This window comes from Cherax quadricarinatus, chromosome 1 (genome assembly GCF_038502225.1).
Source record: "Cherax quadricarinatus isolate ZL_2023a chromosome 1, ASM3850222v1, whole genome shotgun sequence".
Classification (NCBI taxonomy): domain Eukaryota; kingdom Metazoa; phylum Arthropoda; class Malacostraca; order Decapoda; family Parastacidae; genus Cherax; species Cherax quadricarinatus.
The window spans coordinates 22,992,235-23,008,773 of record NC_091292.1 but is presented as its reverse complement, the minus strand read 5'-3'; the positions used below and the strand labels follow the sequence as shown (position 1 = coordinate 23,008,773).

The 16,539-nt window shown below is 45.1% G+C and overlaps 1 protein-coding gene across 1 annotated transcript in view; it reads right to left on the bottom strand.

The window, feature by feature from the left end:
• LOC128685070 (uncharacterized) overlaps positions 1-16,090 on the bottom strand; it is a 58,308-nt gene extending 42,218 nt beyond the window's left edge. The window contains exons 1-2 of the mRNA XM_070102757.1: positions 15,672-16,090; positions 15,183-15,256 (exon numbers count right to left, since the gene is read on the bottom strand). Coding sequence (XP_069958858.1) covers positions 15,183-15,251 — 69 coding nt within the window. The 5' untranslated portion in view covers positions 15,252-15,256; positions 15,672-16,090. The remainder of the gene's footprint in view (positions 1-15,182; positions 15,257-15,671) is intronic.
• Between the last annotated feature and the right edge of the window lie 449 nt (positions 16,091-16,539).

Below are 16,539 nucleotides of genomic sequence, written 5' to 3'. Positions count from 1 at the left end.
GGCAGCAGCAGCACGGTGTGTGAGGCAGCAGCAGCACGGTGTGTGAGGCAGCAGCAGCACGGTGTGTGAGGCAGCAGCAGCACGGTGTGTGAGGCAGCAGCAGCACGGTGTGTGAGGCAGCAGCGGCACAGTGTGTGAGGCAGCAGCAGGACGGTGTGTGAGGCAGCAGCAGCGCGGTGTGTGAGGCAGCAGCAGGACAGTGTGTGAGGCAGCAGCAGCACGGTGTGTGAGGCAGCAGCAGCACGGTGTGTGAGGCAGCAGCAGCACGGTGTGTGAGGCATGAGCGGTACAGTGTGTGAGGCAGCAGCAGCACGGTGTGTGAGGCAGCAGCGGTAAAGTGTGTGAGGCAGCAGCAGCACGGTGTGTGAGGCAGCAGCAGCACGGTGTGTGAGGCAGCAGCAGCACGGTGTGAGACAGAACTAGCACGGTGTGTGAAGCAGCAGCAGCACGGTGTGTGAGGCTGCAGCAGAACAGTGTGAGAGGCAGCAGCAGCACGGTGTGTGAGGCAGCAGCAGCGCGGTGTGTGAGGCAGCAGCAGGACAGTGTGTGAGGCAGCAGCAGCACGGTGTGTGAGGCAGCAGCAGCACGGTGTGTGAGGCAGCAGCAGCACGGTGTGTGAGGCAGCAGCGGCACAGTGTGTGAGGCACCAGGAGCACGGTGTGTGAGGCATGAGCGGTACAGTGTGTGAGGCAGCAGCAGCACGGTGTGTGAGGCAGCAGCGGTAAAGTGTGTGAGGCAGCAGCAGCACGGTGTGTGAGGCAGCAGCAGTACAGTGTGCGAGGCAGCAGCGGCACAGTGTGCGATGCAGCAGAGGCCACGGTGTGTGAGGCAGCAGCGGCACAGTGTGTGAGGCAGCAGCGTTACAGTGTATGAGGCAGCAGCAGTGTGTGAGGCAGCAGCAGCACGGTGTGTGAGGAAGAAGCACCAGCACGGTGTGTGAGGCAGCAGCGGCACAGTGTGTGAGGCAGCAGCGGTAAAGTGTGTGAGGCAGCAGCAGTGTGTGAGGCAGCAGCAGCACGGTGTGTGAGGCAGCAGCAGTACGGTGTGTGATGCAGCAGCAGCACGGTGTGTGAGGCAGCAGCAGCACGGTGTGTGAGGCAGCAGCAGCACGGTGTGTGAGGCAGCAGCGGCACAGTGTGTGAGGCAGCAGCAGCAGCACGGTGTGTGAGACAGCAGCAGCACGGTGTGTGAGGCAGCAGCAGCACGGTGTGTGAGGCAGCAGCGGCACAGTGTGGGAGGCAGCAGCGGCACAGTGTGTGAAGCAGCAGCTGCACGGTGTGTGAGGCAGCAGCAGCACTTTGTGTGAGGCAGCAGCAGCACGGTGTGTGAGGCAGCAGCAGCACGGTGTGTGAGGCAGCAGCGGCACAGTGTGTGAGGCAGCAGTAGCAGCACGGTGTGTGAGACAGCAGCAGCACGGTGTGTGAGGCAGCAGCAGTACAGTGTGCGAGGCAGCAGCGGCACAGTGTGTGAGGCAGCAGCGGCACAGTGTGTGAGGCAGCAGCGGTACAGTGTATGAGGCAGCAGCAGTGTGTGAGGCAGCAGCAGCACGGTGTGAGAGGAAGCACCAGCACGGTGTGTGAGGCAGCAGCGGCACAGTGTGTGAGGCAGCAGCGGCAAAGTGTGTGAGGCAGCAGCAGTGTGTGAGGCAGCAGCAGCACGGTGTGTGAGGCAGCAGCAGTACGGTGTGTGAGGCAGCAGCAGCACGGTGTGTGAGGCAGCAGCGGCACAGTGTGTGAGGCAGCAGCAGCAGCACGGTGTGTGAGACAGCAGCAGCATGGTGTGTGAGGCAGCAGCAGCACGGTGTGTGAGGCAGCAGCGGCACAGTGTGGGAGGCAGCAGCGGCACAGTGTGTGAAGCAGCAGCAGCACGGTGTGTGAGGCAGCAGCAGCACGGTGTGTGAGGCAGCAGCAGCACGGTGTGTGAGGCAGCAGCAGCACGGTGTGTGAGGCAGCAGCAGCACGGTGTGAGACAGAACTATCACGGTGTGTGAGGCAGCAGCAGCGCGGTGTGTGAGGCAGCAGCAGGACAGTGTGTGAGGCAGCAGCAGCACGGTGTGTGAGGCAGCAGCGGCACAGTGTGTGAGGCAGCAGCAGCACGGTGTGTGAGGCATGAGCGGTATAGTGTGTGAGGCAGCAGCAGCACGGTGTGTGAAGCAGCAGCGGTAAAGTGTGTGAGGCAGCAGCAGCACGGTGTGCGAGGCAGCAGCGGCACACTGTGTGAGGCAGCAGCAGCACGGTGTGCGAGGCAGCAGCAGCACGGTGTGTGAGGCAGCAGCAGCACGGTGTGTGAGGCAGCAGCAGCACGGTGTGTGAGGCAGCAGCAGCACGGTGTGTGAGGCAGCAGCGGCACAGTGTGTGAAGCAGCAGCTGCACGGTGTGTGAGGCAGCAGCGGTACAGTGTGTGAGGCAGCAGCAGCACGGTGTGTGAGGCAGCAGCAACACGGTGTGCGAGGCAGCAGCGGCACAGTGTGCGAGGCAGCAGCGGCACGGTGTGTGAGGCAGCAGCAGCACGGTGTGTAAGACAGCAGCAGCAGCAGCATGGTGTGCGAGGCAGCAGCAGCAGCACCATGGTGTGTGAGACAGCAGCAGCAGCACCATGGTGTGCGAGGCAGCAGCGGCACAGTGTGCGAGGCAGCAGCGGCACGGTGTGTGAGGCAGCAGCAGCATGGTGTGCGAGACAGCAGCAGCAGCAGCATGGTGTGCGAGGCAGCAGCAGCAGCACCATGGTGTGTAAGACAGCAGCAGCAGCAGCATGGTGTGTGAGACAGCAGCAGCAGCAGCATGGTGTGTGAGACAGCAGCAGCAGCAGCATGGTGTGTGAGACAGCAGCAGCAGCATGGTGTGTAAGACAGCAGCAGCAGCATGGTGTGTGAGACAGCAGCAGCAGCATGGTGTGTGAGACAGCAGCAGCAGCACCACGGTGTGTGAGACAGCAGCAGCAGCATGGTGTGTGAGACAGCAGCAGCAGCACCATGGTGTGTGAGACAGCAGCAGCAGCATGGTGTGTGAGACAGCAGCAGCAGCACCATGGTGTGTGAGACAGCAGCAGCAGCAGCATGGTGTGTGAGACAGCAGCAGCAGCACCATGGTGTGTGAGACAACAGGAGCAGCAGCGCCATGGTGTGTGAGACAGCAGCAGCAGCACCTTGGTGTGTGAGACAGCAGCAGCAGCACCATGGTGTGTGAGACAACAGCAACAGCACCATGGTGTGTGAGACAACAGCAGGAGCAGCATGGTGTGTGAGAGGCAGCAGCAGCATGGTGTGTGAGAGGCAGCAGCAGCATGGTGTGTGAGAGGCAGCAGCAGCAGCATGGTGTGTGAGACAGCAGCAGCAGCAGCATGGTGTGTGAGACACCAGCAGCAGCATGGTGTGTGAGAGGCAGCAGCAGCAGCATGGTGTGTGAGACAGCAGCAGCAACAGCATGGTGTGTGAGACAGCAGCAGCAACAGCATGGTGTGTGAGACAGCAGCGGCAGCAGCATGGTGTGTGAGACAGCAGCAGCATGGTGTGTGAGACACCAGCAACAGCATGGTGTTTGAGAGGCAGCAGCAGCAGTGTGTTGTGCGAGACAGCAGTAGCAGCATGGTGTGTGAGACAGCAGTAGCAGCATGGTGTGTGAGACAGCAGTAGCAGCATGGTGTGTGAGACAGCAGTAGCACCATGGTGTGTGAGACAGCAGTAGCAGCATGGTGTGTGAGACAGCAGTAGCAGCATGGTGTGTGAGACAGCAGTAGCAGCATGGTGTGTGAGACAGCAGTAGCAGCATGGTGTGTGAGACAGCAGTAGCAGCATGGTGTGTGAGACAGCAGCAGCAGCACCATGGTGTATGAGACAGCAGCAGCAGCAGCGTGGTGTGTGAGACAGCAGCAGCAGCATGGTGTATGAGACAGCAGCAGCAGCAGCGTGGTGTGTGAGACAGCAGCAGCAGCATGGTGTGTGAGACAGCAGCAGCAGCATGGTGTGTGAGACAGCAGCAGCAGCAGCATGGTGTGTGAGACAGCAGCAGCAGCACGGCGTGTGAGACAGCAGCAGCAGCACGGCGTGTGAGACAGCAGCAGCAGCACGGCGTGTGGGACAGCAGCAGCAGCACGGCGTGTGAGACAGCAGCAGCAGCAGCACGGCGTGTGAGACAGCAGCAGCAGCAGCACGGCGTGTGAGACAGCAGCAGCAGAAGCAGCACCATTGTGTGTGAGACAGCAGCAGCAGCATGGTGTGTGAGACAGCAGCAGCAGCACCACGGTGTGTGAGACAGCAGCAGCAGCATGGTGTGTGAGACAGCAGCAGCAGCAGCACGGTGTGTGAGACAGCAGCAGCAGCACGGCGTGTGAGACAGCAGCAGGAGCACGGCGTGTGAGACAGCAGCAGCACCATGGTGTGTGAGACAGCAGCAGCAGCACCATGGTGTGTGAGACAGCAGCAGCAGCAGCATGGTGTGTGAGACAGCAGCAGCAGCACCATGGTGTGTGAGACAGCAGCAGCAGCACCATGGTGTGTGAGACAGCAGCAGCAGCATGGTGTGTGAGACAGCAGCAGCAGCATGGTGTGTGAGACAGCAGCAGCAGCAGCATGGTGTGTGAGACAGCAGCAGCAGCATGGTGTGTGAGACAGCAGCAGCAGCATGGTGTGTGAGACAGCAGCAGCAGCATGGTGTGTGAGACAGCAGCAGCAGCATGGTGTGTGAGACAGCAGCAGCAGCAGCATGGTGTGTGAGACAGCAGCAGCAGCATGGTGTGTGAGACAGCAGCAGCAGCATGGTGTGTGAGACAGCAGCAGCAGCATGGTGTGTGAGACAGCAGCAGCACCATGGTGTGTAAGACAGCAGCAGCAGCATGGTGTGTGAGACAGCAGCAGCAGCAGCATGGTGTGTGAGACAGCAGCAGCAGCATGGTGTGTGAGACAGCAGCAGCAGCAGCATGGTGTGTGAGACAGCAGCAGCAGCAGCATGGTGTGTGAGACAGCAGCAGCAGCAGCATGGTGTATGAGACAGCAGCAGCACCATGGTGTGTGAGACAGCAGCAGCAGCGGCATGGTGTGTGAGACAGCAGCAGCAGCATGGTGTGTGAGACAGCAGCAGCAGCATGGTGTGTGAGACAGCAGCAGCAGCATGGTGTGTGAGACAGCAGCAGCACCATGGTGTGTGAGACAGCAGCAGCACCATGGTGTGTGAGACAGCAGCAGCAGCATGGTGTGTGAGACAGCAGCAGCAGCATGGTGTATGACACAGCAGCAGCAGCATGGTGTGTGAGACAGCAGCAGCAGCATGGTGTGTGAGACAGCAGCAGCAGCATGGTGTGTGAGACAGCAGCAGCAGCATGGTGTGTGAGACAGCAGCAGCAGCATGGTGTGTGAGACAGCAGCAGCAGCATGGTGTGTGAGACAGCAGCAGCAGCAGCATGGTGTATGAGACAGCAGCAGCAGCATGGTGTGTGAGACAGCAGCAGCAGCATGGTGTGTGAGACAGCAGCAGCAGCATGGTGTATGAGACAGCAGCAGCAGCATGGTGTGTGAGACAGCATCAGCAGCATGGTGTATGAGACAGCATCAGCAGCATGGTGTGTGAGACAGCAGCAGCAGCATGGTGTGTGAGACAGCAGCAGCAGCATGGTGTGTGAGACAGCAGCAGCAGCATGGTGTATGAGACAGCAGCAGCAGCATGGTGTGTGAGACAGCATCAGCAGCATGGTGTCTGAGAGGCTGCAGCAGCAGCATGGTGTGTGAGACAGCAGCAGCAGCATGGTGTCTGAGAGGCTGCAGCAGCAGCATGGTGTGTGAGGCAACAGTAGCAGCAGCAGCAGCAGCAGCAGCAGCAGCATATGTGTGAGGTCAAGCAGTCTGATGCACCAGCCTCATCCAATATGCAAATTAATACCACGACGTGAGCGACAAAATGACCCAAGTTACACCTCACAACAAGGCACAGCCTCAGACAGCAGCTTTCTCAGTACGCTTCAGAGAGGCACTTTGTGGTTAGTCATTTATCTGTGTTTCATTACTTCCGTCATCTTCATGTTATTTTGTAAGTATTAATAACCAAATATATTTTGATCGCAAATCGCAATTCGCTTATTCCTGTGCGTGTGTGTGTATAAACACACACACACACACACACACACACACACACACACACACACACACACACACACACACACACACACACACACACATACACACACACACACACTATAAGTGCTTCTGATAACTAGTATCTAACACAATTGGTCGAGTATTCAGCAATAAATTATGATATCATAGAAATTAAGTTATTTAATATTTACCCTTCCTGTATTATTTAATACCCATTGTGCAGTAAACATTCCCGTATGTAGTGAACAAATTAAAAATAATTAAAAAATATAGAAAAAGTATCGATATCGTTATCGGTATCGGCCGAAAATTGGGTATCGGTATCAGTATAGGCAATAATTTTGGCATCCCATCACTAATGCATATATATATACATACATATATATATATATATATATATATATATATATATATATATATATATATATATATATATATATATATATATATATATATATCACGAGTATGCTACTTCATTCATGATGTTATTACTTTATTCATGATGTTATTACTTCATTCATGATGTTATTACTTCATTCATGATGTTATTACTTCATTCATGATGTTATTACTTCATTCATGATGTTATTACTTCATTTATGATGTTATTACTTCATTCCTGATGTTATTACTTCATTTATGATGTTATTACTTCATTCATGATGTTATTACTTCATTCATGATGTTATTACTTCATTCATGATGTTATTACTTCATTCATGATGTTATTACTTCATTCATGATGTTATTACTTCATTCATGATGTTATTACTTCATTCATGATGTTATTACTTCATTCATGATGTTATTACTTCATTCATGATGTTATTACTTCATGGGTGGTGCTACTTTGATTACAATTTCTCCTTGCAAGTTTTTTCATTATGTGCAGTTTCTTCTCTCTCCCCAAACTTTTCTAAATACAGGTTAAATAAGGTTAATGTGGAGTAATTTAACCTAACCTTAGTAATTTAACCTAACCTAACTTAGCTTCGAGCTCCGCTTAGATCGTGCAGAAACTGACTCACTGCATCAAGTTGGAAAACTTAGGTTCTGTCTGGAGGACGGGATACGTCATGCTCTGACCACAACACAGTCTCTCCATATCTCACTCGTTTCCTCAACCAGCAACCGTCGTGTTACCGCCTTTGACCATGTCATTCTTCTGACAAGACCAATCGTAAGATATTTAATCTTTATTTTCCGTGAAGCGAGTATCGCTTTCCTCGTGCGATATATCCTTGTGCTTTCTTATTTTTCCTGAGCGAGTCAGCGAGATGATTACTGTTTCCTGAGTGGACGCTTACATTCCCTGTGTTGTTTCTTCTTCCTCATCTTCCACCTCTGAATCATGGTGTGATGGGCCGTGCTCCGTAGCAGCTCAGCAGCTGTTTACCTCCGTTGCAGTTCAGCGGCAGAATAGGGCCTACAGATGGGACATGTTCTGCAGACGATCAGTAGCAGGGGCATACGCAGAGATATTATCCGTAGCAGTATAGCAGCAAGGTACGGCCTGCATCTGGGCCATGCTTGGGGCAAGTTCTGCGGCAGAACTGGAACTACAGACACTAACAGCAGTTTTTTTCTGCAACTTACTGCTCTTTACATGTTTTTGGTGAAACTCAGACACTTCGTGGCTTTCTTGGGCTGTAGATCTAGCGTTACTAACTCTGTGTAACTAGTTAATGGTGTAACTAGTTAATGTGTGTAACTAGTTAATGTGTGTAACTAGTTAATGGTCTAAGTCGAACCGAAACGTCATCATAGTTTCTCCTGTGAGCAGGTCATTTGTGTGTAAAACCCTCAGGAGTTGATAATCCGAATATAAGCTTCTCTTCATAGTACAATCGAAACATACATACACTAAGGTGATCTATCATTTTTTTCAATTACAATTACTCTGATTTCTTGCTAAGAATAGTTATTACAATATTTTCTACTCTTTTTTTATTGCACTATTAATGTGTTCCAGTGGCTCTAATTTATTATTTTAATCCTAATTTTTCCTTCACTTTTCCTTATAATTCTAACTCAGACAATTCCAGCAGTTTGGATTTCTCTTGTCTCCACTTATCAATCCAGAGTCTCTCCTCGTGGTCTCTATCAGACGAGATCGCAAAGTTATAGCAGCATTTAATTAAAATCAAGAAAGCCTATGGCCTCGTGTGGTAAGAAAGAATGCCTCAAGATGTTTTTACATTATCTCGCTGCTTCAGTCGTTGTTTATCCTCAAAAAAAGTTACCTGATAAAACCTCTGCTCCAGTTTTTCAGGAAGACAAGTGACCACTCCAGTGCTTCTAAATATCGCCCGATTGTTCTCACTTCTATCTCAGATTATATTTATTTGCGATAAAGTTTATTACGGTCAAACTGGTAAAAATCTCGAACTAAGATTAAAACATCATAAATATAGCATTAGAACTGGACAAGATTCCAATGCTATATTTATTCCTGTAAGAGATTTTAACCATCCAATTGATTTTCAAAAAGTTGAGAAAGTAGTATCAAGCAAGTCCATGGTCGACAGGAATATAACTGAATCTTGTTTCATAAAAAGCAGTTTTGACAATCATATGAATATTTCCTTTGGTTTATATAAATTAGATCCATTTATAATTAATAGAATTTGGGAAGAATTTAATAATACATTGGACAAACAATAATTTTTTAAATTTCTTATTTCTTGGGTAGAATAGTTTGTTGGTGGGTTGTGTGAAGGACCTGTCTAGTTCGGCCGGCGGGCCTGCTGTCTCGCGTCAGGTGTTTCGTTGTTGTGGGATCTGATAGTGAGGTGTGGGCTACCCCTTTATATGCCTTCCTTTGATGCTTTACTTTCATTGTTCCTTGATAATGTGAGTAGTCACGAAAGCACTTGGAACTTCTCTATTCTTTCACAGTGGTTGTTTTGCATATTCTGAAATCACCTGTTTACTGTGATCTTATTGCATATATATATATATATATATATATATATATATATATATATATATATATCTATATATATATATATATATATATATATATATATATATATATATATATATATATATATATATATATATATATATATATATATATATATATATATATATATATATATATACATATATATATATATATACAGGACAAACCACTGGGGGTGGAAATCTTTAGCTCAAGTAGTTTCTCACTTCTCAGTGAGTCATCAGGAGCTGTGCAATGTTGCAAGGGAGCAACCAAAGAAGGGAGAGAGATCTCAGAGTAGCGTAGGTGTCACTCACCACGGTTACCCTTAACCGTGGGTAACCGTGGCCAGTGACACCTACGCCACTCTGAGACCTCTCTCCCTGCTTTCGTTGTCAGTATAGCTACTGAATCCCCTTATATGTATACTTGTGTAGTATATTATGGATCTTATCATCCATGTATATCTCAGTAGTACCAGTTACCAGTAACCAGTTACCAGTAGATGACTCACTGCCAACCGTGTGTGAATCACTGACTGTTATTCACGTTTCTGCTGACCATAGCATGTTTTTGAATGCCGCTCACCCCCTAGACTCCACTGGTGGGCCAGTCTGAGATAGAAAGCAGAGAGAGGCAGGGCGGTCTGGTGCTTCCCATACTTTCCGTTATAATTATACGTACTAACCATCCTACATGAGTGTTCTTACCCCATCCATGTTTCGAACCCCACATGACATATATATTTAGGCTCCCTGGTCAGCAGGCTCAGTGACTAGCATGTGTGACGTCACGTGACGCTGTTGTGAGCCCTTCGCTCCTGGGATCCTGCTCAGTCCACACATAGGTCTACAACAGGCATCAGGGCAGTTTGGGCTCAGCTTTCTCACAGTCTACAATATAGTGTAACCACCCAACAAGTGTGTTTGACTCCAACCATCATATCTCCACGAACCCCACTACATGGTTGCTCCCTTGCAACATTGCACAGCTCCTGATGACGCACTGAGAAGTGCGAAAGTACTTCAGCTAAAGATTTCCACCACCCCCCCCAGTGGCTTGTCCTGCATAGGTAAGATCGCCCGTCTGCGATTATTTGCATATACTGTATATATATATATATATATATATATATATATATATATATATATATATATATATATATATATATATATATATATATATATATATATATATGGAGACGAATGGTATTTGGGACTTGACGATCTGTTGGAGTGTGAGCAGGGTAATATTTAGTGAAGGGATTCAGGGAAATCGGTTATTTTTATATAGCCGGACTTGAGTCCTGGAAATGGGAAGTACAATGCCTGCACTCTAAAGGAGGGGTTTGGGATATTAGCAGTTTGGAGGGATATGTTGTGTATCTTTATACGTATATGTTTCTAAACTGTTGTATTCTGAGCACCTCTGTAAAAACAGTGATTATGTGTGAGTGAGGTGAAAGTGTTGAATGATGAAAGCATTTTCTTTTTGGTGATTTTCCTTCTTTTAGGGTCACCCTGCCTCCGTGGGAGACGGCCGACTTGTTAAATAAATAAATAAATATATATATATATATATATATATATATATATATATATATATATATATATATATATATATATATATATATATATATATATATATTCACTGACGGAGCATGTGTCAGAAACCAGACGTCGCACACGTGACGCTGTTGTGAGCTGGAGACTTTCTTCGCTCCAGCCTGGACCCACAGACCATCCTGCTCAGTCACAGGTGTACATATAGGTCTACAACAGGCAACAGGAGCCTCACAACAGTTTAAGGGGCCACCCCAACTGCAGCTTGGCAGCCAGAAGCGTCTCACCCTTCAGTCAGATACACATGTATAGTGTAGGGGCACAGCACCCAAAACAAGCCCATCATTATATGTGTCCCATTGACTCTCAGAGTGCCATCAGCTACTCTCAGGGTAACACGAACCCTCACTACATGCCCCAGCTTGCTCGCCTTATAATCGGTTGCAAATATATATATATATATATATATATATATATATATATATATATATATATATATATATATATATATATATATATATATATATATATATATATATATATATATATATATATATATATATATATATATATATATATATATATATATATATATGCAAAACATTATCAAGGAACTATGTTCCTTGATAATGTGAGTAGTCACGAAAGCGCTTGGAATTTCTCTATTGTTTCAGAGTGGTTGTTTTGCATATTCTGAAATCACCTGTTTACTGTGATCTTATTGCATATATATATATATATATATATATATATATATATATATATATATATATATATATATATATATATATATATATATATATATATATATATATATATATATATATATATATATATATAAAGATTTTTTAATACCACTTCTGGTGGGTGTTGATCTTTCTACTCATGCTTCTCATTTCTTCATTCTAACTCATCCTGGGTCGTTCCCCACCCTGCCATCCTAGATTTATTTTCATTCTTTATCATTCTATCTTTTTTCCATTCATTACATCTAACCAAACCTCCTGAACAACTCCTTATTCCATTCTTTAAATTATACTTTCCACACCCCCACACTACTTTCTTAGTTCTACACTCTCCAATATCTGTATAATATTCACACATCACATTAATCTCAAGACTGTCTTTTACATTACCTCCAGCGATTTCCTTGCTACAACATTAATAGGTCAATATTTACATCCCCGCAGAAACGTGGGCGTCGCTGTACGTTCACGTCTCTGCATCTGATGGTAAATATGATTCTCTTGACAGATTCCTCAAGAGTCGTTCTAACATGTTTTCTTCATTTATTCAGCGATTAACCTCATATTTCATAAAACGTTCTTTTGACACTCTTCTTGCATTCATTACTTATGTATTCTGTCTTTCCAATCTTACACACAATTATTCATTATTAGACATCTTTTTTTTAAATCAGTAAATCTGCCGCAGTCACTAGCTTCCTACTGGTCAGAGACCTTACCTCGTATAGCGAACGGAGGAACAAGTCTACAACATTTCTTGCTCAGAATGACCCAAAGAAAATACAATGTAATCCTAGACTACTTTTGCTTGCTCGCATCACCTTGCTCTTTCTGTGTTCGTTTTAAATTTATTTTATACACTCTTTTAAATTTCTCTAACAGCTTTTGCAACATCTTTCTCGAATCTCTTAAAAGTATTGTATCGTTTTCAAACAGCAACCGCGACAACTTCTACGTTATATAAGAACATAAGAACATAAGAAAGAAGGAACACTGCAGCAGGCCTACTGGCCCATGCAAGGCAGGTCCAAGTCTCCTACCAGCTTAAGCCAATGCCCCAACCTAGTCAGGTCAGGTTACATTCACTTAAGAGAAGCAACACGGCAACTGACCTAGTAGCACAAGCTAGTCAGGTCCAACTCACACCCATCCACACCCACTCATGTATTTATCTAACCTATTTTTAAAATTTGTTTAACGACGTGGTCTTAGGAACGGAACTCCGTTGTTAAGTGAAGAGAGGCTGAAGTACTATGTATTTCTACAAGTACATGTACAAAGTATACAGTCCTAGCTAACATCAATGACATACTACTATATAGAAAGTCCCTTGTTATGCTGAGCATTTCAGGCAAATTTGGTCAATTTTGTCCCATGATGCAACCCACACCAGTCGGCTAACACCCAGGTACCTATTTCACTGATGGGTGAACATGGACAGCAGGTGCCTTGAGGAAACGCGTCTTAATGTTTCCTACCATATCAGGAAACTGAACCCTGAACCTCAGTGTGTGAGCTAAGTGCGTTACCTATCGAGCTAGTGGTCAACAAATTATTGTTACACCTCAGGAAAACGAAGCCATACTCTTTGGCACAAAAAAATAAATTGAAAAGGGTAAATAATTTTAATGTCCAGTGTAATGGAGAACCCATCAGTTCCATTTCCTGTGAAATATCTAGGAATCCCCTTTGACCCAAGCAAGTCAGGAGAATTAATAGGGAACATTATATGTAAAGTAAAAGGACATAAGTGCAACTAATGTGACTGCTTGACAAAGCTCCTGGAGAGAGAAACGTTGCCACAATAAAATGTCACATTAGTTGCACTTGTGTCCTTTTACTTTACATATTGTCGTTAATTCTACCAACATTATTACAGGGAACATTATAGTTAAGACTGTGAATGCAAGACTAAAGTTCCTCTACAGACAGGCACAATGTCGACCTACTGAGGCTCGCAAAACCATATGCATAGCTCTTATAAATGCCATATAGATTATTCTTGCTCTTCATGGGACTCTGCCTTGACAAAATAATTGAAAGATAGACTACAAATTGCCCAGAACAAAATGGTGTGATATCAGATTCATTATTTTAAGTTCACACTTCTCCCGGAATAATAGCATTTACTTCATTTACAACCACATTATTAGAAGACATTAAATAACCTAGATAACATCACCCAGCCCTGTAAGACTCGCGTTCACTAGATAATATTTCTCTTCTCTCCTCAGTACCCTTATTTAAACTCTTTTCATAAAATTTATTTACAGTTTTCCATGGCTTACCGTCGATTTTCATACTTCAGCAGCAATAGAACATTTCTTCCCAGTCCACTCTTTTTTTCTAAGTCTGTAAATCTATGAAAATTAAAGAGACGCCTAAACTCTTTTCGGTTACCGAGGTAGAACTCATGATCTCCAAATCAAGTAGTCTACAAGCTACATACCCTCATGGGTTTAGAGCTTTCCCTTGATTATAATAATAATAATAATACATACCCTCATCCTCCCAAGTCCACCCCCTCTGTATATTCCTATTTTCTGTCCTCGTCGCTCCTTTCATAATAATTCTGATATATATATTTTTCCATATGCTGAGAAGATGTTCATATTATTTTTTAAACAAATCGGTAATCGGTAATACAATAGCGTTAGTTCTTTCAGATGCGAAATAACTTTAACAAAAGATATACAGTGATTTCCTGCATTAATTAATATATAACAATAATGAACAAAGTACCACGTGAATGCCACATTGTAGAAAGACCTATGGGTTACTGACCATATTGTAGTAACCTATGGGTTACTGACCATATTGTAGTAACCTATGGGTTACTGACCATATTGTAGTAACCTATGGGTTACTGACCATATTGTAGTAACCTATGGGTTACTGACTATGTATTGACCAGGTTTAAAAAAAAGTCAGAGCTCAATCACTTGTTATTATAAACTGGAAGAGAAGTTACTTTCAGGTAGTATAATAATCTTAGTAGAATTAGCGACATGTTAGGTAAAAGGACAGAAGTGCAACTAATGACACAATAAAATGTAGCATTAGTTGCACTGGTTTCCTTTTACCCAACATACTTCCAGGTAAAACTAGAAGCACTGAGCATCATAATCAAGTATTGAGAACTACTGACCATTTGTAAGCAACCTGGATATATTGGCAATTTCAGAGGAAACAAGGGAGAACTATAATTTGTTTAATAAATCCATGAAGACAGTTTCATTGCTGAAAAAAAATAGGGGAGGTATTTTCAATATTAAAAGAGATTACTAAAGGAAACGTGATTTTATTAGGCTTCTAGTGGCAGTACTTGTCTTGTGTGCTTGACTGAGCTAGTGGAAGGTGATAGGTTAAACTACTAGTACCACTAGTGCCAAAGAAAACTCTCAGTAAAAATTACCAACTAAACAGTTATTGTAAGATATACTGACTCATCATAACTGATAAGGGAGGTATGATACCTGAGTCAAATTATAATAATAATAATGTTGGTACTGTCCAAATTCAAAAAGTAAATAATGAAAAGGAAGTGTCAGTTAAATAGCTATTGTTCAATAACTACGATAAAGTTAACTGATATTTCCCAAGATTTTCACGTTCTTTGATGTTTTTCAACCATTGCCATGAAATTTTGACCATTAGTCGAACATTTTTCAGGAAATTTTCACTACTGATCCAACTACTATTTTTTTATGAAATTACGAGCACTGGTCCAACGTTCACTGTGTAAAGGGAAATGCACACTGGCCACTATCAAATAAGCAGGGCGAGAATTGTCCTCGTTAGAGTATTACATCAGACCAAAATATTGACCAAGGGCAAGTACTGACCATGCTGAGGACGCCGATGGCAAGGACGCCCTTCTGGAGGCTGACGCAGCACCAGCAGCACCGACGCATGGCTCCTGCAGGAGAGGAGGAGAAAAATAGAGGAAACAAAACTATGGGTGCTTGTTCTGGGAGTATCTCGAGTAGCTTTATCATGCTAATCATGTGAATTATCATTCATGCCATTCTGAGTTCTAGATTTTCATAATAATAAGTTTTATTATTATTATTATTATTATTATTATTATTATTATTATTATTATTATTATTATTATTATTATTATTATTATTATTATTATTATTATTCAAGTATTTACTGTACTGAAAATTGTTCATAAATTAGACAGGTTAAATATTATCGTTCATTGTTTATTTAAACAAAAAATGCAACCCTAAGTCCCTACTCAAATATCAAATCGTCAACAGATATTCAGAGTATAGCCAAAGCCAGACAATCATTCGGAAATTTCGGACTGACTAGGTAGGCTGTACCTGAGGAAGCTGCAGGTGAGACACAGGCTCCAGGTGCAAGTGTTGAAGTGTAAAATACCCAAGTGGTGTGTTTCGAGACGGCAGGTCACCACTAGCACTGCCACGTCATGGAGGAACGGGGTCAAAGGTCACTACAGCCACCACAGCACCTTATTAATTCACTTTTGCGCGTATTGACTTCTGTATTTCTGGTTCGGATGATGGCACAACTGAAAATCAGTTTTCCTTTCCAGATTTATTTCTCACACTTCTAGTTCACGACAGATTAGTTCTTGTTAATTGTTCATGCGGTTGGTTGCTGGGGACATAATCATAAGTGCTATGTACAGAAGGGTTTGATTTGTTTTATAGCGTAGTGTGTATGTGTGTGTGTGTGTGTGTGTATGTGTGTGCGCGCGCGTCCAGGTGCTGGCTGGTCGCCGGTGAGGGTAGGAGTGACGGGAGGTGCTGCTGAGAGCCACTGACAAGTTCCGCCTGCTGGCCCGGGTGCCACAACAGTGCCCTGGGGCTTCAACCTTGCCACTATCACCAGAAGCCGCATTTGCACTGAATCGCCGCAGGGGGTGTGGGAGGAGTGGAGCAGAGTGCCACACTGCAGATGCCCTGCTCTGGTTATCAAATACATTCATTTTTGTAACACCAGACACACTCATGTACAGCGAGAGGTGTACGCCTCTCTGCTTAAAATATTTTTGACTGGTGGTGAACACGTTACGTGCAGCCTTAATAACCTTCATATAGTCGATAGGCTCAAGACCCAATTAACCATGGCACTTATAAACTAAGCAATGTAGATGTTAATCACTATAAATGCGAAACAGATTTAGGAGATCTGGTCAGCAGCAATCTAAAGCCAAGACAACAGTGC